The sequence below is a fragment of the Bombus pyrosoma genome, linkage group LG3, assembly GCF_014825855.1.
Source record: "Bombus pyrosoma isolate SC7728 linkage group LG3, ASM1482585v1, whole genome shotgun sequence".
In the NCBI taxonomy this organism is placed as follows: domain Eukaryota; kingdom Metazoa; phylum Arthropoda; class Insecta; order Hymenoptera; family Apidae; genus Bombus; species Bombus pyrosoma.
Genome location: NC_057772.1, coordinates 5,785,051 through 5,811,078, shown reverse-complemented (window position 1 = coordinate 5,811,078; position 26,028 = coordinate 5,785,051). Strand labels below are relative to the sequence as shown.

General features: G+C 39.9%; 2 protein-coding genes across 8 annotated transcripts in view; both read left to right on the top strand.

Moving 5' to 3' along the window:
- The window catches only part of LOC122577958 (TWiK family of potassium channels protein 18-like), a 361,683-nt gene that overhangs the window by 127,751 nt on the left and 207,904 nt on the right, over positions 1–26,028 (top strand). The gene's annotated exons all lie outside the window — the stretch shown is intronic.
- LOC122566055 lies at positions 19,011–20,822 on the top strand. Its single transcript, XM_043722765.1, has 3 exons — positions 19,011–19,022; positions 19,927–20,151; positions 20,502–20,822. The coding sequence occupies exons 1-3, from the start codon at positions 19,011–19,013 to the stop codon at positions 20,820–20,822; spliced, it is 558 nt and encodes a 185-aa protein (XP_043578700.1).

The following is a 26,028-nucleotide window of genomic DNA, read 5'->3' as shown; positions in this document are numbered from 1 at the left end:
AAAGCTATTGTTTCAGCAAGGCCAATCTTGTGCCTATCTAACCGTTTCTCTCCTGTACCTTGCTCTTGTCCGGATCATGTTGCACTCACTGTAGAACCCATTGATTTTCAGGATGTCGGACATAGCTCTCGGTCACCCGCAAATAAACCTAATCACCACTAGGATGTTCTGAATTGTCAAGCCACCTTCAACACTAGTAGCGTCGAGTCCGAAATTAAATTAGTGTTCCAATCGTCAAGACGATACCTGTTGTTGATAGCGTGCTTGATTGTCGTTTAATTTGTTATTCCGTTTTTCCCTCTGATTGAGGTATGTGTTTTGGATTTATTTCGAGTCGAGAAGTCGAAGTGATAAGCGACGTGCAGCGCCTACGAAAAGTATTACGCGTACTCGATCAGATTTCAATGTCATTTATCTGAAAATTATTTTCTCTCGTTTCGATTCGTCATAGGATCTCTTCGTTTATACCGCGGAGTACTCTCTATAAAATCGTAAACTGTGCACTTTGAATTATTTCGAAAGCTACGTCAAAGTGTCGTTTGCCTTTTTTCTCAAACGAATGGACGATTTGTATGGACGTACTTGCGCATACGCGTGTGAGATAATAATTACAATTGACGCGATTACGCTGGATTACGTTTTACCAGATAAGTCACAGAAACTGACGAGAATCAGATACGGCGAAAGATTAATCTTATGCTCTTTGACTTTCACATGCGCTTGAGTCTTATCTGACATTCTGTACTTCTTCCTGTTTTAACCCGCTTACACGTTTGTGGGAAAGATGTACATACGTTTAATATGTATCTACTAGGAAATATAGCTCTGTTTCGCGGATGTATCAGATTACACTGATTCTGGAAGTACAATCCCTGAGTATTACAGTAATATTAGTCTACCGAGCATAAACGTAACAAATTTTTCAGCTATGAGTTTAATTCGGAGTGTATAATAATATTAGACCCACACCGAGTGCTCTACCGATAAATCTGGACCATACGTGTCTAAACCAAATGGAATTATGTCGATATATCGTAATCTTGATCATAGTTTCTTTTAGATCAAAGCAGCTTAAGAGCTAAGGAATCGAGGAATACTAAAAAATTACGTACTATTTATTCTTCTATTAAAACAAGTCATTTATTTACAAATTTATTTACAAACTCTACAAGTAAATGCTAAAGAAACCTAAAAACGAGATTATGTTTAAGGTACGCATCGATCAAGTACTTTGGCACTAAAATTTACAAAATCTACAAACTTCGTCACGTGAACGTCTCGATCGCGCAACAGATTAATTAGTAGATTAATTATATTAATTGCGTTAACTCTAAAAGTATGATGGTATTCGTCGATACATGTAAAAAGATCGATACAATGGATCGTTCTTGCGAACTATTTCGATTTACATTCGGAATAACTATCGATCAAGTTTGTCTAAATGTCATCGAGGCTATTGAAGCATCCTCGTTGCCAACATTGTTTACGTTCCTAATAACTTTTGAATTCGCTGACAGTGGAACACGCTGGTAACAATCTGGTACAATTTCCGATTAACAATTACCGAAGCGTCGCACGCGAAGAAATAAAATTGCGAAAGGATAACTTTCTTCTTGGCGAAACGATTCACGTCGCAGGCAACGATGGTGTCCGTTGCGTGTAACTCGGGACACGGGTACACGTACAGACCAAAGGCAACTTCTCAAAAAGGAAACATGGACTTCCTGGTTGCTCGTTCCTTGTAACAATGTCTTCTCGTCTCACCGGGATCTTTACGCTTTTCCACAGTAATGAGGGTAGATGGGGTACTGGAACGAGTAGATTTAATTTCCCTCGGTCCTTATACCCATCTTTCTCGTCTTTGCCGAGAGCTCGCAGTGGCAGTTACGTCGCCCTGCGCCTTTCCTCGTCTAATTGCTCTCCGGATCACAGCGCCGTTGTCTTTCAAAGGCAGCCACCTTCGTTGCGGATCGTTTTCGATTTTTCCCATGGTTCTTCGGCTTCGGTATCGTTAAGACGGTACTCTATCGTACTAGTATCGTTCTACTAGTATAGTCGGATCAGAAAAACGTGTAGACAGATTTTGAGAATCTAATAAAGATCGTTTCGACTCGGTGAGTCTCGAGTGATCGTTCAAACGTGGAAGATGCCAATCGCGCTGACTCGATCGTCTAAGTCTCGAATTAGTGAAATGTAATAAGAATATTTTTTATTTATTTATTTTTATTTGATTTATTTTAAAAATATGATAAAAATATTTCTGATCCGACTGCTAATAGCAAAGTAATCTCTACTGATCACGATTCGAGGTTCACACTGTACATGTATATTCTAATGGGCTGTTCCCGTAAACGATAAACAATAGTATAATCGTAGGTTAAAAACAAAATTAGACTGTTACAATTTACCGTTGACAAATATCGGTTGTAAAATATAATACGCGAATATAAATAATACAGAATAATATACAATAATAAATATAATACAGCGAAGTATATATATATAAAATTAAATAAAAAAATTATATAAAAGTTACGTGTATACTTTGTAAACGTAGTAGCATGTATGTACCAATGTAGAGGATTGTTTAGTCGTGTTCAACTCACGTCGGGGTTCCCAATTTGTAGAGGTTTATGTGTAGAAGATGGTTGATCGGTGAAATTTAATGACGAAATGGTTCGTTGTTGAAACTGTCTGGTAAATATCATCAAAAATGATCAGGTAGCGTAAAATAGCATCGCTAATGACTCCTTGATTAGATCGATAATTCGTTGATCTTTGGTTGATAACTTTTTTTTTTTTCTTGAACGTGGAGAAATCCTCATGGACACTCCGCTGCCGCTATCAGTAGCAGCGGAGTAGTGTCGGACTCCTACCGGCTAAAACTCCATGTTGGGCATCCTACGCGTATGACAGGGGGTGCTCCACTTCTGGTGGTTCTATTGGGTGAATTCTACTACTACTCTCCAATCCGAAATCCGTCTAAATATATTAGGAGAAGTTGACCATGTGAGGTCAACGACGGAGCTCCCCCTCCATGTCACGCAGGTGCTGGTCGAGCCCCTGTTCACCAGCAGAAGTCCAAGTCCCTCGGCCCAGTCTGACAGCGCGCGGCCACGCGTTGGTCCTAGGATTTCCCCATTCCGTGGAGTCACTGGTTGATAACTGATCGACAACTGACTATATTACCAAGATGCTTATATGTCGATCGAAGTAAATTATTTAGCAAATGGGTTGATGTTAGGATTAAAACCAGATAACGGAATTACGTTAGCAGGGTTTATCGTCGCCAGGGGGGTATGTTGTTTGCGATCTTTGCGATCTTTGCGATCTTTGCGATTTTTGCGCTTAAGTTGCAGTAAATTGCATTTATAACAGTCGCTATTTACCGTTAGCCCCCTTAATTGAGATTTTCTGCAAGACGAACATTTTTTTAGTGATTTTGCAGCGGGCTTCATAGTTTCAAAGTCGAAGTTCTCATATTGTCGCACTCGCTTCTTATCTTTTTTATGCTCGGCACGACGAGCTGCATTGATCAGTTGCTCCACGGAAGATATCGACTCCCTTGGAATTTTCTTCTGCATCTTTGAGTTTAGTAGGGAATAAATCATATCAATTTGAACGTCTTCAGAATGTGGTCGGGAAAGTTCGTCTAGCAGCGTTTTTTTTTGCCGAATAAATATTTCCGTCGATATAAACTCATCTTGCTTCCCAGCGAATATTTCGGCATATATTTGGTATGCCGGTTTTTTGGGTGAAAATTCCTTTTGTAACATTTTCAAAGCTTCCGACCAAATATAAATATTCTCTTTGATCCTGCTCCACCATGCAGCGGCTTCCCCTTCCAGTAAAAGAGGTAGTTCGCGCAGAGCTACTTCATCGTTGATTCCCTCGACATCCTTGTACAGCATGACATTTAAGATGAATTTCTGCAGTTGTTGTTGGTTTCTTATTCCATTAAACCGTACTGGACAACCTAGGAAAGTGCCGACTTTTAGCACTGGTGACGAGTATAGTGTCATGGCTCTGGTCATGAAACAGGAGAGCTGGTCGTCGACCATCTCCACGTTCGCGGTTACGCCCGGATTTACCTAAAAAAAGAATTTCTCTGTTAATTATGTGTTTCTATCTTTGAAAACTCGTGATTTTCAAACAACTTAATTTTGTAAATACCTGGCCGAAGGTCGCAGATGCCTGCGCGAACCCGGGAAGTTGAAGCGAAGCAAAATTCGGTTGCATTTGATTATTGGCATTCATGATCGTTGCTCTAAGGAGTTTCTGATTCCCTTCGTTATACAGGAACTGCTCGATTTGAAAGCGAGAAAGCTTATTCAGAAAACGTCCTTTATATACGTTTCCTTTTCCTGAAAATTCATCGGTCGAAAATTAGAAATGTTTGCGAATCCTAATTTAACCTTTCGTAGGTTTGATCCGCTTAGATACTAGTGCAAGTACGTTCTTTGATTTGTACGTTAACGATAGTTAACAGGAAAATATTCAGACATTAGCATTATTTTCATTTGTATGTTTTGTCTTTGAAATAAACGCGAATTAAAGAACAGAAATATTTTATGGTATATTAAGACACGGTATACAAAGTGAGACCAGGAAACTGATACATACTGTTAATGGGTGATTCTATGTAAAATAATTAGTCAGATCGCGGAGAAAAATTAAACACGTTTAGTAATAAATTCGTGGGTAATGATTTCGAACGGACGCATATTCCCTCCGCGTTCGCAGATAATGTGTATAGCGTTTTCATTTTATTTCGAATAACGGTTTCAACCGCCGCCTCGTATCGATAAAGCATCAAATCTGTCCGATGTTTATTACGCACAACTCGGTGAGTCTCGAGTGATCCTTCAAACGTGGAAGATGTTAATCGCGCTGGCTCGATCGCCTAAGTTTCGAATTAATGAAATATCTCTTGAAACTATGCTCTACCTGATAAAAATATTTCTGATCCGACTGCTGATAGCAAAGTAATCTCTACTGATCACGATTCGAGGTTCGCACCGTACATGTATATTCTAATGGATTATTCCCGTAAACGATAAACAAGAATGTAATCGTAGGTTAAAAACAAAATTAGGCTGTTACAATTTACGATTGACAAATATCAGTTGCAAAATATAATACGCGTACAACGAAATATATATATATATGTCGGGTTGGCGTTATGATTAGAGTTGGGGTTAAGGGCGTGAAACAAATCTTCGTTGTGATTACACATTGTCGTTATGCAACAGAGAAGATATTGTCTAGAGCAAATATGATTGTTACAGATATCGGCAAGTAACCGTGGTAATTAGATACTCGAGACGCTAATGACAATGATCCTGGGTTCGATAACGATTCCGCGGTCAACGGGATAATAGATGTACGCTCTCACAAAATCTAAGTCCGACTCTTGGTCAACAAAACGTGAATTATTCACTGATCGTAAAGACGTTATTCCTTCTCGTCAATGAGATCGCACGAAAGAAGTGACTTTCCGTCGCGATGATGCCACAGAGGAAAACTATGACGGGGTGTGTCTAAGGGCACGAGATCATCGGATTCGTGGAGCGATGCCTTCGTTCAGAAGGTGAGGGAAATTGACGTTGCTGTTAATTGGTCAATTTCCGTATCGATGGTTAGAAAAGGATGCTAGTCGTCCTTGAGGAAAAGCTGCTAACGGGAAGCGTCGTTCGTGAGAAAGTAGGTTGCTCCTATCTTCCCGTAGTTGGGACAAAGACTGTTTGTCCGTTTGAAGGACTTTAGTTAACTAAATCTTAAGATTTATAACGGGTCCTCAGGCTAGCTGAATATGTACTGTGGAGATGCATCGACATCTGGTAATCATCTTACCCGGAGAATAGGGCCTGCGTGTGGCGAGCCACGGGACAGAGACTGTTGGGATGTTTACTGTCGAGTGTCCCTACAACTATTTCTTTTAAGGAGAGCTATACTGTTACTCCACACCTTTGTTAGACAAACGTTCATCACTTGACCGCGGCTACGTCGGCGACTGATTGTCGCCTCGAGCCCAAGCTCATTGTCACAAAACTCGAATAAATACAATCGGACTGAATGACATTTATTTAATTACGGCTATGGTAGAACCTAGATTACAATATTACGGGATTTTCCCAAAGTTCCGAAGAGAGGCTCCGGTGTTCTTTCATCTCCGACATATATATATATATATATGTATATTGGGAAAATAATTTCTCGACGATTTAATATTCTTGACTTAATCCTCACGCGAGCATGAATAGTGAATAGTAAGGAAGTAACAACTGTTCCTCCGAAAGGCAAGTCTCTTGAATCTCTTTTTCGAATCTGATATACGGGTAACGTTTCCCGTAATTCTGTTTCATAGAAAAAATTCGTTCCCGCTTATTTTATTATGTCGTCATCGATCGTACTCTGAAAGAATCGAGTTGCTCGACGTGCGATTACTCGAGGGAGTTGGCGTGTCCTCTACGCGGCTGTCAAGAATATGCGAACCTACGTGACCATGTTTCGGTGGATCTTTGTAAACACGTTCTATTTACTTTTCTCGCGGTTCCCATAGCTTCTCAGATGCTCGGTCATACAGGTCATAACTCGGTTTCATGATCAAATTGTCTAGCCTTCGTAGAACGTGATTCACGCGGGAGAAACGTAATGTAACTCTCGGATCAGTGGCTACCGGGGAAGAATCTTCGTCATCCACGCGTGGAAAAAGTTGGAGCCACTGGACACGTGTTACGAGCTAGCGTTTTTGAAACTTTCGCTCCCCCTCCCCCCCCCCTTTCCCTGAATCGGACACAGGGAACGGCGCGCCGGACGACAAATGAACGAACTTTTTGCTTCCGAGGACAGATAGGTCTTCTCGGCTGGAAGCTTATCGCCTCTTCCGCTCTGCATCTGTTTCCAGGGCTGTCTTACTTTTTTCACTACTTTTTCGTGTCATTTGTTGTTGGATCTTGGGACAAAAGTAATATTTGTTGCGCGCATATACGCGGATGTCGTATAGGTATCTATGAATTTCATACGCTTCTTCTCCTTTAGACGGATTTTCACCCGCGACACACTTTTTGGCTCGTTGCAATATGTTTGCGCTGGAATGCATCGATCGATAGGGTTCGTCTATTTTTGCTGCTACGTTAGGTTCTGAACGAAGTTGTGTGGCATTTGAATTTACTTGAAGGGCATGAGCGCAAAGGTGTGACCGTGGATGAAAGAGGTAAACAAAGTCAGCAGCAAGTGTGGGATAAGAGCGAGACGCGAGAGTACGAAGTATGAAAACAGACGCGAGTGGTAATAGCGAGAAGTCGTCGGAGTGAGTTGTAACGGCACGGGTATACGAACGAAGAATGAAGTTTGATTTAGAGGCTTTCGAGTTTCTTTATCTTGTTAAAGCAGAGAGAAGACTTTAACGGAGACGTTAACGTCGACAAGAGTCCTAACGCATCTGATCCTAACTTGTTACTAATTTTTCTTGAGAACTGTTTTCTTAGTTGCATCAATTTTCTAACAGCTCGACGACACCTATATTTCCCATCGTTGCGAGAATTTATAGGCGCAAGAGAGATCGAATAAACCAGAATTCTAGGAATTTTGATTTTACCAATAAATACACGGTCGAATAATCAACAGAAACAGGATAGATTTGAAGCAATAAACTGTACGAGTACGAGATTTCTTGTCTTTGTTGTAAACGTGCTGTCGCAGTCGCGGCTTTGTTTAAAACTGAGAGAATAACAGGGATTACAATTTCCAGATGCATATGGAACGTACGAGCGTAGCGCGTATTTGCGCGTACGTAACTTTAACATTTTTCCGTGCTTTTATTCAAATCCGACATCAACGTCCAACGATACGATACAGTTGATTCGCCATGTAACGTTGGAATCTAAACGTTGGAAACGTCGAAAAATCGACCGATTTTTCAGCCGAACGTTTCAGAAACCGTCAGTCATGACGCGCAGTTATCATCTGATTGTCAGACTGATCGATAGAGCAGAAGCAACAATATCTCCGCAGACTGACCGGATTTCCTCTAAACGGACCGCGACGGATAATCGGGCCGATCGACAGGCAGCCAGACCTGCCAGCTAGGAATTCGAATCGCGGTGGTACATATTCGCGATTCGATCGTCGAGAGATTCCAGCCGGTACTTCCAGTCGTTCCAGTTAGTCGATGCTGGAGAGTAGAACGTTGCCACGCTGCCATTCGTCTGGTATTTGGTCAGGGCTTCTCGTTCGGTCGCGGCTTACACTTGCAAATGTATTCGTAGCTGGCCCTGGCATTAGCGCCGACCAGTGCGTTCAAATTGTTCTCCGAACTGTCACAGCTGTCGCGTTTCGTCGCGTCGTCGCCAGATATGGGTGAGAGGAAAGCGACGAGGGGTATCGGATGCCTCCGTCCGCCTGCTTATATTCGAACGCGAACGCGAACCACCGAGAAGAGCAAATCCTGGCTTATCCTTCAGACGGATTATGAATTAGAGAGATGAACGAGAGATTTACCGAACCGGAGTTTTCTCCTCGCGCTATTTACCGACTCGTCGGGGTGACCCTTGTCATCGAGATTGCCAACCGACGAGAAAACTTGAGTGGAGTAGCGCCGATGATATTTTTACGTCGTCTTTGGATCGTTACTTTTCGGCCAATGAAGCAAACAGGTTACACGATCGATAAATTTTAACTGCGAAGGTACGTCGGATAGCTTACGATCTATTTCCTTGTTATAACTTTATCAATAAGATGTGCTTAATAAATAGGAAAAATTAATAATGAAAACGAAGAAACGATGCAAAATATCAGGTTAGATTCTATTTTAAGAAACAACGAGAAGTCACGTTCTTATCACGAATATCATGTATGAGAACCATTTCTGGAGATCTATTTTGGGTTAGTGCCCTTCTTCTTCAACTCCTCGTTGGATTTCTCGACGAGCCTCTTTTCCTCAGTTCTCATTACCTGTTTCTGTTCTACCCTTCCCACGTCGGTAACTTGTTACACCATTGTTGTTGTCGCGGCATAATATTTTTTAACAATCGCATTTACGTACTGTATGCGAGAAGAAAATCTCTTTAGTGGTTTAAATAACGGTGGTAATAACACCCCTACGTATCGTAGTAAATATCAAGTTTTGGCTATGCAACGTATCTCTTGAAGGAGTCGTTAAACCGCAACATAGGCAGGCGATGTTCTAATCCGATCCTATTAAGTTCCTTCGTATTATGCTGGCATACGTTCAAGAAGAACGAAACCTCGACGGTTTCACGACGCGGTTCATCGAGGTTCGGTCAGGGTCGATATTAGCGGTCGCTTGAAATTTACGACCGGTAGAGAATTTTGTGCCTTCGGTCTGGCACTGGGCCCGCGTAACGCGAAACTACACCGAGATGGAAGCAATCCCTTCGCCGCTACTTTCTTTTACGAGTTCGAATACGAGTGACGCGATTCTCAAAATCAAAGTTTATCCTTCTCTCGCGCCATACCGCGTCGCGTCATTCGTTTACGACCTATGAATTTTCGCGAGATATCCTTCATTTTCTACCTTTCGATAGACAAACACGCTTGGAAGGTACGCTCCGCGAGGATTTTCCTTCGCCGAAGATTCTCATCGATGAATAACAACTGGAAAAAGGTTAGCGGATTCCAGCGAGGTAAAGGTGAACGTCTCCGAAGAGAACGTTCCGTCGCGTTTGCTTTAAATTTACGTAAGATTGGATTGCCAGTGTTCCGGTTGAAAGACACTGAAATTCACGCTGAAGCAGTCCGGTCCAATCAGAAACTTTCTCACTTGATCCGAACGCTTAACCGTTACAACCCTGATGAAACGATCCGAGAAGTTTTACATCCGAAACATTTCACCGGCATTTTTCCTGGCTCAGGCGATCAGGTTGGATGATCTAGCACTTCCGTTGGCAGATTCTATAGAGCCGTGAGAGAATCCATTCGCTTAATGCTCGTTCGCTGGCTCTGTCGCCTCGCTTCCTATTCTATTCCACGAATCGCGGCAACTTGCACGCGCGTTTCCTACTTCTTCGCCACGTTCGTTTTCCCTTTCTCGGAGTTATCAGCAACTTTCCACTTTAACTAACAACAATTCGGCAAGCAAACAATTAAGCTTCCTCCGCGGAACGGAAAGTTGGCGCGTCGTCACGTCGCGTCGCGTCGCGTCGAGTCGAGTCGAGTCGAGTCGAGTCGAGTCGAGTCGCGATGGAGTTCCGTTTGTCAGCCGGTGTGGCTGTGTCACAAAGGACCGGAGTGCACGAAATTAAAGTATTAACGAGCCACGACGTTTTCCCGTGGGTTCTCCACCTAGATAAGACACTGACAGACAGAAACTAGTTTCGTGGCTCAACTTGCCTCCTCTAGAACCTCCGGCTGGACCTGAATTCTTCATGAGACCCGATAGCGTCGTAAGTTGTCGAGATCTTATGCACCGCTGTTCTAGACGGCAGTTAGGCTTATCTGCATCCAGAATTGGTAATGGCCAATCGAACTTGCGCCACGCCGCGTCTTCCACGGAATATGTGCTCCGGTTGAATTTGAATTATCGCCACGCTAACGTTTTATGAAGCCATTACAGTAACCTCGATTGATCGGCGATATTACAACGATGCACCGATTTCATAGCGATTAAAATTAATTTGCTACGTTAGAACGATAATCGAGTCCGCGAATAACGATAAAAATATGGTTCTGTTAGAATCCAATGATGCGATTTCCAACGACTAGCGATAGGGTAGCGATATTTTTCTCGATCGAATAGCACGATGTCCGATGTGACGTAAATGGCGCGCATGGACGTTCGATCAAGCGGCTTGTAACGAACCAACTAATTCGGCCGGCTTATCGTTGATACCGTAAACCTCGAACCTCAATCGTCGTATGAAAGTTACAAATAACCGTTCGATCGTCCCGTGTACAGCAGTCGAGATCGATCGGTGGCGATGCACCGCATTATGCACTTCCGTAAACAAGTTCTCATTAAAAGGGCCGGGGAATAATTTTCAAAATCGTTGAATGGCAAGCGATGCAACCGACGTAATCTACGGCTGAATCAGAGACGTTGGTGATGTACGATTGTTATGGTATTATCGCGAGTGCAACCATTAGCCGCGGATCAATTGCATTCGAGTAAGTCCAATCGGTGATTACGAGCTCGCATGGAAACTGCGCAATCCTAGTATGATCCGACGGAATGCCGGTAATTCCCAGGATGCGCTTCCATCGTTCCACTCTGCATACTGACTGAGCGTTCGATTCGCAAGTTTGCCCGGTTTTCGTTCGTTCCTGTTTCTCCGAATCGATCACTTTCCAGCTCTGGCAATCGTATTCGCCAGCGGATGATGCCTGCGAGCACGCTGGCCGCGATGCCGCTATTAAAGATCGTCTATAGTGCTAAACATCGACGCGGCGTACGACGCGACGTTGGAGATATATCGCGCATCCTAGTCTCGAGTGAAACGGTGCCGTTTTAATGCACCATCGACGCAGGATCGACGACGCGATGTCACTCGTACCGATATTGAACACTGGAAACTTCCGACTGCTTCTATTTATCGCGATACATCCGCGGTATATAGCTAAACAGAAACTCATCGGACAAGACAGACGCGCTTATTCCGGTGCGCGAATATGAATCATCGAAGCAAGTAATCGCGTACGATTCAAACAGATCTAGCGCCAGTTACGAAAAACTTTCACGGTATAACCATTTACGTGTAACCAGATGCTTCCCTGCTTATTTATCATCCTTGTTGGTAATCCGGTGCGCGACGATAAACGAAGGGTTCTGGCGGCAATTTTTCAGCGTTACCTTGTTCGTAGTTAAGAAACTCGTATTTTACAATTAGAGATCGAAACGAAGTACGCGTTGTAATAGGAAGATTCCCCGTGGATGCGCAGCAACATGATAATATAGACGATATACGTATTGGAATGGCGGAGCTTCCTGCGCATGTACGGCGAGATAGATCTTTCTATAACTTTATCATTCAGAGTTGTTTATCTTGAAAATTCCAGTTTACAAATTTTTCAAGAGATCGTGTTTTCATAGTGTTACGATTATTCAAAAAGTAGTTAAATGTATATATATGGAATTATTACAACAAATTATTGCAAGGATGAGAGTGCAAGTACGGTACGTCACTATCTTCAACGAAGGTTGAATAAGCCATTACTCGAAGCGTATTATCCTTTTCCGTTAATTAAAATCCACGTAATGCGCCGGCTTCTGTTCTCTCGTTTCTCGCTTCTCGTAGATGATTCATGTATTATTCGGCTAGAAGAGGCGGGTTGCACGGCAGAGGCACAAGGATTTCAACGTTGCGGCGGTGGTGCGCGATAATTGAATCACGCGATATAAGGCCGTACTTATGGCTTGTCGACGTTCGCCACAATAGCTGCTTGTAATGTTGACCTATAGGAGCTTCCGTTTCTTTGAACTTATTTACTCGCTGTATACAATGGCGTTTGTATCCGCTATAAGTGGCTTTTCACTGGGCACGGTTAGACGAGCGCGAGCGACGCGACAGGGGGAAACGGATGTAGCGTAATTGAATGCGAATACATGGTCGAAGATCCTCCTCCGATCTTTCTGATTTCCGGCAGGCTTGCGTTTATGTCTCTAACAAAAACCTAGAGAACTATTCCCAAACACCGCTTTGCCAAGCGACAGAGATCATCGAGAATCATATTCCCCCCTCTTATGCTTCTTGTCGCGTGTGTTTTTCCTTTCTATTTTCTTTTTTCGTTTGTTCGTCAATGCAAACCGTGTTCGTCGAACCATATACACCTTCGAGATCCTCGTCCCATCGCTAAACGTCGCACGATGAGGTGGATGTTACTCGATTTAATTGGTGAAAATTAATTCTGTTATTTTTGTCGGTGATTACCGATCAATTTATGATAAAATTTAGACGGTATAAGGACAGAAAATCAGTATGATCAATTTCTTACGGTTCAATTGTTGCTACATGTAACTAAATATAATTAAATTATGTGTGTCTATATATAAAATGTGTTTAATTTATTTATTAAATTTAACGTACTAAAAAATTTATGTTTAATTTCCTTCGGTCTGCTCAAAGTATTCTTCGCAGTTTAAAACGTAATCCTCGACAAATTCTAATCTTTCGTCAATATTGTTATCTCGTTTTTTGCTACGTTGTATCAAATATATCTCCCCGAGTCACTGTCACTCTCAAATCCGGTTGGTCAAAAAAGCGAAACTTTCTGATAATAAAGTAATATCCTAGTCCTTAGTGAAAAGATATCACCTATGACTATTTGTTACGATCATAACGATTATAGGGCGATGCACGCGATTACGTGGAAAATTATTTTCCCCATTTTGTAACGTTAAAAGCTTCCTTTTGCCTGCAGCGGCTTTGACAAAACTGTCGATTGGCTAGATCGAGCAAATGCTCCCACTGTGTGTCGTTACTGCACGTCGGTCTTAGAAACGAGAGATTAATTGATCTTCCTTTATCCGAACTGCCTCCTCCATGGGCCACTACTTACGCTCGACTGGCGACGGTCTACGGCAAATCGCGGAGGGCAAAGTGAAATAGAAGTTCCATTTCTCAAGTTCGATGCATCATAGGTTTGATTTATAGCGTGGAGATCGTGGATGCTGGGAATGATAAGTTGACGGGCGTTACATCGTAGCGTCATAGGTTGAACGGCACCGATCTACGCGAGAATTGGAAATCCTAGTCGCGTTGCAGTTCCACGAAGATAACGCGGAACAAAGAAGAACAAAAAGACCGTCGGATAGTGCTGCGTTCGATACGCCAATAATTTTCGCTACGCTGCGTACGCGTCCATTGATACGAGCAAAACGTCTAGTGTTTGCCTATCAATAGGCGGGCGATATAACGGCAAACTAGTAGGTTGAACGGTGGTATCGTTGGGGCTACGCGTTTGTTCGCTAATTCCTGTGATTTTCAAGTTATTACAAAGTATTTAGTACGGAAAGTTATAAGCTAAATTCTCTTGGGAATATTTTGTACAATCATCTTCCGAGAGCAAAAATCAGTAGACAGATAGTGGAAGTAGATATGATACTTAATGGAGTTCGCAAAAATATAAATGTAATTTCAATTATTTTCCAAATAATTGTATGTAGAATAAGGATATATATCTAAGCAAATTTACGTATATAACACACTAGTACTAGTTCGATCGAATTTCACGGATACTTCCACTACTTGTCTATTTATTGCCGTCCCCGACTGTACATTGAAACTGAATGTCGATCGTCGATGTGGTAATAGTATGATTTGACCACAGCTAACACAGTTAACAGTAAGGTTTACTCGTGTGCAAGGGCCACATATCGAGATTTGCGTATTCGTCGTTGCTTCGAATTATAAAATTTAGAAGCGTGCTTCGTTGTACGTGCAATCTTGAAAATAACTGATATACCGTTCTTGTGTTATAGACGTGGACAATAAGAATTATAATTTATCCATGGGAGGGTAGTTTGGTAAAGTTCTCGAGAATCGAGCGACTAGGGCGAAACGTACCTAAACGCGAGGCGAGACGGGTAGAAAACGAACGGGCGGAGCGGAAGGAATTAACAGCACGACGAACAGTTAATTGTTCGGCCGCGAACAAAATGCAGTTAAAATTTTCTCGCGCGGTCAGCACTTTCTGCAATACGCGCCAGGAGGACGCGAAATAATTCAGCTGCTTGCATAATTAGCTCGGCCGGTTAGATTTAACGAGGGCAATAACGCTACTACCTCGTTCTACGACCACTTAGAATATTAAACGATAAAGCACTGACAAGTCCACTTTCGCACCGATAGCTACCGCCTCGTGTTCACCGACGCGAGCCGCTTGTCGCTTTGATCTCTAATAAATTTTCTCGGAAACGTTGTACGTAACGTGGAGTCTGCGTTTTTAACGACGTAACTACGGCGGAGCTTACACGGTGCGATCGTCGCGTTTTAAAAGTCGAAAAGGAAGTTTACGAATGTTATTCGTGATATTGTAGAAGGATGATTTATTCGCGCCATCGTAACAATGGTTCTTCCTCTCGTTGTTTTTCTCTTTAGGTATGTTAACGCGAGAACTTGGTACTTGGACCTGCGATAAAATGTCAGGAAAGGGGTACACGCAATGCGAGTTCTGCGTTTTCACGACTTAATTACGACAGAGGGTAGATCATATCTGTCACCTTCGTAAACTGCTAAGAAGGTTTAAGGGGTGGTGTTTGTAACTTTATAACGGCCGTTAAATTCTTCATTTACATCGCCTTTTGTTTTGTTTTTACGTTGCTTTGACTATCGCTATATTTCAGTTTACGTCCGTACGAAATTCTCCAAGATATATAGAAATATTTTGTCGTCGATGTTTCTTCAGAAAACGCGATACTGTAGAACGAAAACGTTAGTTCTGAAAATAGCTTTTATCTTTTTTCTTTCACGCGAACATTTGATATATTTGTTTTATGAATATTCAGTAATTATCGTTCGATGTTATTCGAAACATGTAATTTTGTTTCTCCATTGTGTGCTTCTCTAAAGCTTTTAATCGTAATTATAAAAAGTACGAGAACCCGGCCGTTGTTAACATTAATAGCAACTGTAGTTATGAGAATAAATATGATTTGCGAATCAAATAATATTTCGCATATTATTCGTTACATGTTGCAAGATATCGGGCAAAGGTATCGGTTTCATTACGATTCCCTTAATATAATATAACAAGAAAAACTGGCTGGAAAATAAGCGAACGTACTCTTGAAAGGAAATTTGATTTAGAATTAAGCACAGTGTTTTTCTTTCATCAATCATGTATTATAATATGCTTTTAAACTAGCATGTAATGTTCGCTATCGCAACGTTTACTGGTTTCATGTTAATAACTCTTTATCGCTTCTCTCGCGCCGCGAGCCACAATCTCACGCAGTTTTCCTGTTCCTATTTCGCGTAATATTTAATGTTTAAAGAAATTTCCAGAAGTTTCCTAGCTACGTGCCTTATCTTGCCTCTCGATTCTCGTTTTTTAACTCTGTTCCGCATCTCACAGTCCCATCTACTTGACTAAGCTAAAAAAAGGATTTCACCAGAAGGTTTGTACGAGTCGTTTCAGACTTCGTCATGACGAATAAAAGAGCTTATTAAATAGTGGAAAAATTATAAAATTGTATCAATGTACGGAGCGTGACAGGATTCTTTTTTATATTGTTTAACGCGTTAACGTTTCATCGAAAGTTTGCCTTTATCAAACGAAGGGCGATAGTCCTTTGCGTAAAAAATTTAATCAATTTTTGTACGTCTTTTCTTCACTCACATCGATCCGTTATAATCTGAATTTTGTTCTATTTGCTCGATGATGTAATTTCTCTCATAAGGGATTTTGGAATGATAAGACTCTCTAATTTCAGAAGGATTCCGTGTTATAATAATACACTCGGGATTTCTTTTTCCTTTCTCTTTTTAGATGTAGATTGGATCGAGGAATTAAACCACGGCATTTCAAGGGCTCCGCTCACAGGGGAAAAGAATCGGAAGTTCTTCCGATAAAAGACGTTCTTTCGATAGAAAAAAGGCGATCAAACGTAGGATAGTGCGAAATATATCGGTCCACGTTTAAATGAAATATTTTCCACGCTCTCTAAATACGCAAATATTCTTTTAACATCGATCGAATAATTGTTCATTTTCTTTGTTAAATATTTAGAAATTGTTATAAATAATGGAGGAAAAATCGAAAAATGCCGCGCGCACTTTTATCTGCTGATCGTTCGTGCAGTTATTGTAAATAAAAGCTAACCGGAAATTATCTAAAATACTGCAGCGAAAGCTACTGTATGTGCTTGGCGATATTAATTGACAGGTCGATAACTGCAAATGAAAATTAATTTTATGTCGTTTCGCAAATACACAACTTTTATCGCCTACACGTACGCGAATATATAAAAAATATCTCGATGAAACTCTGAGCTTTAAAATCAACAATGCGCATTTGATGTAGGATCGTTCTATAGACATGCCATTTCCTATGGCGTTTCAGCGAGCTAGCACTAAATAGTTGAACTAAATTAGATTAACGACGTATCGAGAAATCGCGTCGCTTCCTCTATTAACTCGTTCCCTATTATGCTTGTTGCAGACTCTCACACGGCTGCCACGTGAAATTGAGATTTCCCGTGACCGTTTGCATTTCTAACTGCACTCTATGCAAATTGCAAGCCAGTCGCGTGTCGTTTCAGATATCAGGCTTAAACCGTTGTGTGTTAATTCGCAACGGGGCGTACAAGTGTCTGTGTTTATTAGCCCCGGAACTTATCAGCGGTAATGTTGCACGGCGATTGTTAGTGCCGGGCTTATTTCCAACTTGCGTTCCCCTTTCTTTTCTCCTCCTCTTATTTTTCTTATTCCATGTTATCCTTTTTTTTCGCCGTCGTCTACCCGATAAGAAGCCAACGTTCTATCATCGTAATAACGCTGGTTCGCGTATCGTGCGTTTTTTCTCCGCGACAGATCAATTTGCAGACCGCCTGCTGGTTGCCCGATTCAGCCGAGGAAAAGAACCGAGAAAAAAGCTGGTTACACTTGCCATCGATCGATATTAAACGCTAAATGCAGCCGTTCGCGTCGACCTCCGTGCCATTCAAAATTCTCCATTTTTTTCGCCAACTCCGATAAGATTACCGCGAACCGGCCAACTTCCAGCTTGGCCCGATTAGCCTAAATTAGCGGTGCTGAAGTTGGCGATTCTGGTAGTATTTTTCGATATCCACGGCATTTGTTTCCGTTTTCCACGGACGTTTAATGGACGTTAAAAAGTTCTCTTTCTTCTCTACGATAGAAAACGTTTCTGCTCGACCAGATGCTTTATAAATTCTTGAAATTTATTTCCTATTTTATGGAATAACTTTGAACGTCTATTTAAGAAAATTATATATCGTCTACGTGTGTTACGTACTAGGTTCCACGTTGGTCGCGTACAATAGATCGTTCGAAGGAATTATTTCATGGTCCGAAAATTCTATTGCTTGATAGCTGATAGACGAATTTATTCGAGAATAAAATCGTCCGATATCTACGGGTTTTGGCTCGTATTACTTTCGGATGTTTGTCTACATTCTATAGCAATAGTTGCAATATCGATATCCTGAAATTCGACAGTTTTCCGTTTTCTATCACGTTCGAGAATTATACGCGTTTATGATACTTTGCTGTATCCTACGCGTGCTGTTCTTCAATCGTTCATTGATAAGAATTATACTACGAAAACGCGAGAGTTTCCCTGACAAGAGCTTCGGTGCAGGATAAAGATCTGTGCCGATGCTGTTTGCAATCGTCGTAGAAGCGAAAGCAAAGCTAATTTTGCGCTAGCGTGTTGATTAATTTCCAAGTAATCTCTATGTACCTCTAAGCGACTTCATGCGGCTTCCTAGAAACGCGGCATGGTCTTACGTATCAATTTTAAGCCGAACAAATTAGAACGACACACGCGAGACTTGGATAAACTTGCTCCATTCTTTACTCGCGTTTGATAACACCTTAGCACTCCATCATCGTAATGACGTTCTCACGTACCAAAGGCTAGACCACGTATCTCTGACGGAAACTAATTTGCACGTAACTGCGTGCTCCTCTTATCGAACCAACGGGGAACAGTAAAAGGCCGATTACGCTTTCTTGAAACTGATATCGCCGATGTGGAGTGCATCCACGAGGCCCGATGTATTATTCAGGACGATGCCTTTTTTTACATAATTTGACCGAAAGAAATATGTCCATAAAGTTGTTTGATCGAGGCGAGGAAAAAGAGCCGATCTATGTAGCCAGGGATGATCGGACTACCTATATACCGTACGTCGATAAAGCACCAACGCGGGTATAACGTTTGAAGAAAGTTGTAAAGTCAAATTTACCTTTTTAATGAATTACGAATTTATTGTCTTTCCCGTTTCCTAGCATTTTTATATTATTCTTCGAGGGACTCGTTATTATTTGCGACGGTTTTATATTTTATATATTATTTAGTTTATCCTAATGCGTGATCAAGTATGTTGCATCGGTAGAACAATGCGGACGGTGCCTTTTCTTTGACGATTCTAACGAAAGAATTAAATTAAATCAAAAGGTTCTTTCGTAGTAACATTTTTTTTTTTTGACGCTCGACATTTTGAAGCTTTTCACATATTTTACTTGTTTTACGTTCCTTACGGACTCTATAATGTAATAATGATATGTATATTTCTCGTTGTAACAATCGCGTCGAATGGAAAATTAAACGCGCGCGAAGAATTCGGATCGATCCCTTTATCAAACAAACTGTAGCTGCGCAATCCTGTCGTCGTTGCGGTGAAAATGACGCCGATCGGGGGAAAATAACGACGCGAATTCAAATACGGTAGTTCAAAAGACTGTTTTGAATTTCGATTAATTGCGGCACGTAGTACCCGCGTATTGGTTACTACCAACACCTACATTCTCAATCACTCGCAACTTCTGTTGTCGCTAATTATCGTTCATTGTCAGTCGCTGATAATTACGATTAAAACCGTCTCTTTCATTAGTAGCGAAATATGCTTGTTTAGTTGGATCAATAAGTAGCACGGTAAATTTGCACTTTTCCGTAATTACAATTCACTCGTGTGAAGCCAAGCGACAATTTTTATCCCATGGCAAACTAGAATTTGCAAACAGGACCAAGATTCTGCAAATATTTTCACGCTGCTTTCGGGATTATTCTGTATCGAGGTACACGCGTATTCGAGCAAAGTTAAGTTCAGTTCACTGATCGAAACAAACGAACGTCCGTGCAAACGATATTTTCGGGATTCGCGAATAGTTAAATTTTTCGTGATGTTTGTCGCTGATTCTTGGTAATTGCTAGCGACGATCTTGCAAAATTTTAAGTCTACGTCTTCTTCTTCCGAGAACGCGCGAACGTTCATTTTCCTAGCCGATCGTTCGTGGTTCTACGGTGATCGAAATGACACGAAAGATAAATAGAGCTGCGAAAACGTTACCAAAGAGAAAAATTCGAAGACTCTGGCCGATGAAGATCGTTGCATTGATTGTCTCGGCTATTCAAGATCTTCGCGAGACAAAGGGATCTACGCCTAGTAAAATTATTGGCTATATCAGTTATGGTTCTAACGTGGACGATGGAAAGGTTAAGCGACAAGTGAGTTTATAATCAGAGATATAATAAAGATGATACATTATAGTAACCGATATAAAAACTGTAATGTATTAACCGTGCTACCGAAAAGAATCGAATCGTTATATTACACGTTTTTTTTTTTTTTATTATTTTTGCTTGAATCGCGTTTGTTTAAATAATACGTTACTCGCTGACCGAACGTTGTACTACGAAGAGTTACGATCGGCTGTAATGTTTCATACGTATAATATTTTATATTATACGTATTTCGGGTTAAACGAGAAAGTTCGAGTTCCTGCGATATCAATTTTCATTTAACTCGTACAACGACATTTCATACCCACGCTTGATTTACGTTTGGTTAATTAAAGGTAAAATCAGTCTTGAAGAGAGGTTTAAAATACGGTATACTAAGAAGGTACCGAGGGCACTATTTCCTTCCTACTTGCGACGAATTAGACCGTGCAAATCGTATCGCCTTGAGATTTGCTAAATTACCGTTGCCCTCTGCATGTTCCACGAAATCGAACGTGCTAGTTCCCGGTAAATTCGCACCAATGGCAAGTCGGAGAAAGACGGGCAAGTCTGCTGCAAAATTGCGAAGAACGAAACGGCTTGGGAAACCCCGTCCAATTTTAATCTCTCCCACGGCTAGTTTAACGAACGCAGTTTGCAACGCTGGCGAATTATGAACAATGGGTCGAAATATTTACTAGAAAATTGAAGGAGAGCGTTGTTCGTTCGTTACCATAACGAGAAATCTGCGATGTTAATAATTGTATCGTTCTATCGTAACCATTTTCACGGATCAATAGTTGTAAAAATTGTTGAATAATTGAAATATATTGGATGGAATTTTGTTCGTATAAATAACACGGTAAGCGTATGAATTCTTTCGTATTTTGTTAATTATTTGTTTCATATAGTATCTGTATTGGAAAAGCCGCAGTACAATAAGTTTTAATAAATCGTTGAATTTAATATGCTGATAATAGATTTGAAAATAGTATTATCTGTCTAAAAATTATTCGGAATTGTAACCGTGGTAACATTTTTACAACATTGTCCTTTACCTACTCATTAAAAAACGTTGATTTAATTATATTGCAAATTGAATGCTCGCTATCGTAACGAAAACTTGTATATCACAGATCTCATTAAAAGTATTGAAACGAAACTGCAATAGAATGCACGTTGTTTTAAACGTATCAAATGCGTAATTGGAAAAATTACTATATGGAAAACGTAATCTTTAATTGTATTTTTATCGATCGATCGTATTATCGATCGATATCGCGTAGCAACTTGGCCTACGAACAAATTACAATCTTCTTTTAACCGTATACGTGAAAGCTCGTTTAACTCTCAACTAGTAAACTATTAATATATTTCCCCAACTAGTATAAACACGGCAATTTGAATTCGCAAACAAAGCTATTACCCCGCGTATCATTTGTTGCCTGACACGCATTCTCGCAGTATACAAAGTTAACCACTTGCCGCGCACGTCCAAATGTTTTTGTTCCAAAATTGCCAACGATGTGTTCTAAATATAGCAGAACAAATTTTGCAAAGTGTACGTATTGCTAATTATCAAAAACGTGAAAAGATGTCTGCTAGTAACTACTAGTTATTTATTAGCTTTAAAACCATGCAAATGAGGTATTTTTCAAGAAATAGAAATTTTCACCCGCGAAAGAGTTAAAAAAAAATCCACAAAGAATGCAAGGAATGTCTTGTCGCGTTATATATCCCAGAATGCCTTGAAATATACCATACTGTACAAAATTATTAATAAAAGAAATTAGCATTCGTATCTGTGCATAATTCTCTATGGAAGACTCTACCGAGCTTTCTCGTTTTAACATTTAGCCAACCTATACGCTGTTCAACGCGCATTTTTCCAAGTATCGACGACTAATATTCATCATATAAAAAACAAAAGGAGTTTAAAAATTATTTAATTGGTCAATTATATTTCGCGGTAATGATTTTACGTAACGATTTCACATATTGTTTATACGAAACATCAAATTGAAAGTATATATTAAAAGTATAAAGAAATATAGGTAAAATTCAAAACATAAATAACTAAAGACAAGTAACACGACTTGAACGTGAAATTAGAAATTCATAATGCATTTTAATATTTTGTTACAATGTGGTATAAATAAATTGGTGTATTTTATTATACACTGTACTTTATAAAAGCAGAAAAAGTGACGCAATTAATTGAGAACAATTTCAGGTAAACAATAAGTGATAATAACAATAACAAAAAAGAAAGAAACGCGTTGAAAAAGTAAAAAAGGAAGATCTCCCCGTTCGATCACGCAGCGATGTACTTTACAGAGGGGAGATCTCTCTGTTCGGTTGGCTAAGTGTCAAGTAACGCTTCACGGCAAGTTACAGCGTAACGTTCTGGCACGCACCCCTGTAACTTCGTTGCGAAAGCAAGTGGTTAAATGCAGTGCAAACATAGCGGGAACGCATCACAATAAAATTATTTCGCAGTTATTGCGAAATAAAATTCGAAATTAGAGGACATCTTATCGAGAATAAGAGAATGAACATGGAAATTGAAGTAAGACCAGCCATTTAAAAGATTTCATTGTTGAAAAGATTTCGATGCTTTGGGAGACTAAGTAAAGTGGCTAGCGATCCTAGATAGAAATAGAGAACGCCGATGAAACGGATGAATCGTTTTCTATTACGATATATCGATCGGCCGCGTCTCGGTTGGTCCGCGTTTCTTTTGCTTCTTCGTTCGGCACGCGGTCGGAGAATTAAGCGAAATGAGGAACGAGCATTTTTCGTAGATTGCATCGAGCGCGGAGGCGGCGGCGGTCGACCGGTTGTGCGCCATTTATAAAACTTTCGAGCGCGTTATCCGACCCGATAAACTTAATAGCTTCCAAAATTTACGAGATTTGGCATAACGTTGGGAAAAATTTCGGACCGCTGCGTCGGCGCGACTGTATTCTAAACTCGCTATACTCCAATTTGCGTATTTTCTTATTCGAACAACTTTATGTGGGTGCTATCACGCGGACGAACTCTTAACGATAGGTATACCGTGTTTGTAAAATAGGAAAATTAATTACTAAAGCGTTAGTAAATAAGAAATAATACAAAATTCAAGGTACTACTTTAGAAATCTTATATTCTCTCTTCGGTGCGTGATCTCTAAGAGTTATTTTAAGTTAAAAAATTTTTAATTTTAATTTTATATCATTTCTTTTTTACTATAATTTAAACGGAAAGCAATGATTATTTAACGTAAACTAAATGCAGTAATGTCATATAACTAAAACAACTTGAATGGTAACTTGGTAACTGAAAAATTATTACTTACAGCGATATGATAACTCGTACAGCTCGTACTCGTGCAGCTATTCCCAGGAATCCTCGTTACTGCAATGCCCACAATACTGTCCGCGATACTCTTCAACACTTTGTTCAACACTTTGTTCAACACTTTGTTCAACACTTTGTTCAACACTCTCTTCAATACTGTCCGTCACACTACTTTCAGTACTGTTTGCAAGATTATCCAGAGCGGCGATCACTATTCATTTGCCTATAAGGTTGTGCCGAAGACTGTCCTCATCACCGTAACGGCTACCTTATATACTTTGCTACCCCCAAAATGCACACGAATTTGGTTGGCTCATTGCTAGGTACGCCTCGTACTGGGTACGTACATTAGCCAATGTAATGGAAGGTAAGTACAGGGCCCATTGGTACCTCCCACTTTTCGACACCTTAGTTCCTACCTGGGTTTTCCAGTAATTTTCCACGATATTATGCTATAATGCGTACGTAGTAGTGTGTGTGTAGTGGTAGAACATGTAAGAAATGGTAATAGTCAATTAATGAATTTGCCTCACTAAGGCCACCGATGACCCCCACTCAAGTGATGGCGCTTGATGAAGTGAGATTTCGCGCGATTCGCTTATTTTTTGCGATTATCAATTATTTCATATTATTTCTTCGTATTGCTAAATAATTGTTCTATGTTGTTACGTCCAGGAACCTACCATAAACCATAATTCATCTCTCAGTGAACATGGTCACTATCCATATAAACATACTTATTCGAATCTGCAACAATTCTAAAAAACCTAATAAAAATAATTTCGATCTCGGATATGGATCATGTTACGGCAGTTCTCAGAAATTTGGTCGATCAGGCTGCCAGAAAAATGGCAAAATGTTATTAACAATAAAGGGAAATTATTTCGATCATTGAACTGCTTTCGTTCTTTTTAAATGAAACTCTGATTATACCCAAAAGTTGGAGAAAATTGCACACCTGCAAATGAAATAAAGCTAGCATTGAACAAATACTTTCCATATGTTATACATTTAAGCCTTGTTATACATTTAAAACGACCCTTGTTACCTCAACGCTTTCGGCACATTCATTGCTTCGTATCTGCAGTACATCGGAATTTTCCCCGATACTACACTATAGAAATAAATAAATTATTTAAATTTAAATAGATCATACTTCAACATATCTATACATTTTACCGAAAATCGAAATCAAAGTTTTATCATGTATAAATAATTTCTTAACCACTGTAATTAATTTTCTAGTAGAGGGAATATTAAATTATTTAGTTTAGTGTTGTTCACGGTCGTTTCCATTAAATTCGACTATATATTTTTTTATTATTTTAATTCAATTCAAATATATAAATTTATATAATATTATTATATGAAATATATATATATATTTTTTTTTGCAGACAATAGATAATACAATGTTTATTACAGTGCAAATAGTAGCGTTGAAATGAATTTAATTTTGTAGTCATACGGTTTTATTTCGCGGAATATAGCGGCTATTTAGTATGTGAGAAACGGTTTTCCAATAATATCCAGCTAAAATATGTAAGTGGATATTTCTCTGATAATTATATCACTTTTATTACTGTACTATTAGACTAGTACAATTCTTGATTTCATATACTACTTTCTTTTACCAAATGTCCTACTAAATAAATTGTAAAATTTAAATAAATAAATAAATAAATAAATTAATATACTACTTTCATCACTATCGTTCGGGATTTGGAGTGACCGTCCGTAACTCAGACAGTACCTCACTTACTTTTAGCAAAGCACGAATTTCCTACCTTGCAAGTTGTAAACTTTACGACCGCATTAGTAGATTAATTTGGGTACGCACTAGAGTACACATCCGGTATGAATCAATAACGCCAATTAGAAGAGTACACAATTAGAAGGGTACACGATTGTAACAATATTAGAAAGAATAGGTTTTCATCCCATAAAAATCATTACAATGAAGGAAATCCAGGGCCGGAGAGTTAGCTATACGGATCCGTGTGGTTTTCCAAATATCGACGACTAAACTTGCCACTGGCGATCAAATTAACCGTTTCTATACAAATTGAACCATATTTAAACGTTATCATATCGCTTTCTAACATATGACTTTTCGTAAAACATGCATACAATATATTCTTCGCTATTGACTTATAGTTTGCTTTCTTTTCTTTCTAAGAAATATTTATAGTCTGTCCTGCCTACCACGGCGGACAATTTGACCGCTCGATAAAATATTTTGCAATAAATAAATGCAATCAACACAAAGAAAAGGCTATCTGAATGTCAGATGACAAACAAAATTAATAATAACAAATAATAACAACTGTCACGGCTGTAATCTTGTCTTAAACCATCCCTCGATTAAGATGATCACCAGATGTCAAAACATATCAACTCAGGCGCATAATAATCCATAATTAAAATTTAGCATCTTTTACGGTCAATTGCTACAAATATTCTAAAAGTCCACAAGTTTCCCAGAGTCGGTGCTCATGCCGATGAAACAAGAGAATAGCGAGTTTAAAAAAAAAAAAAAAA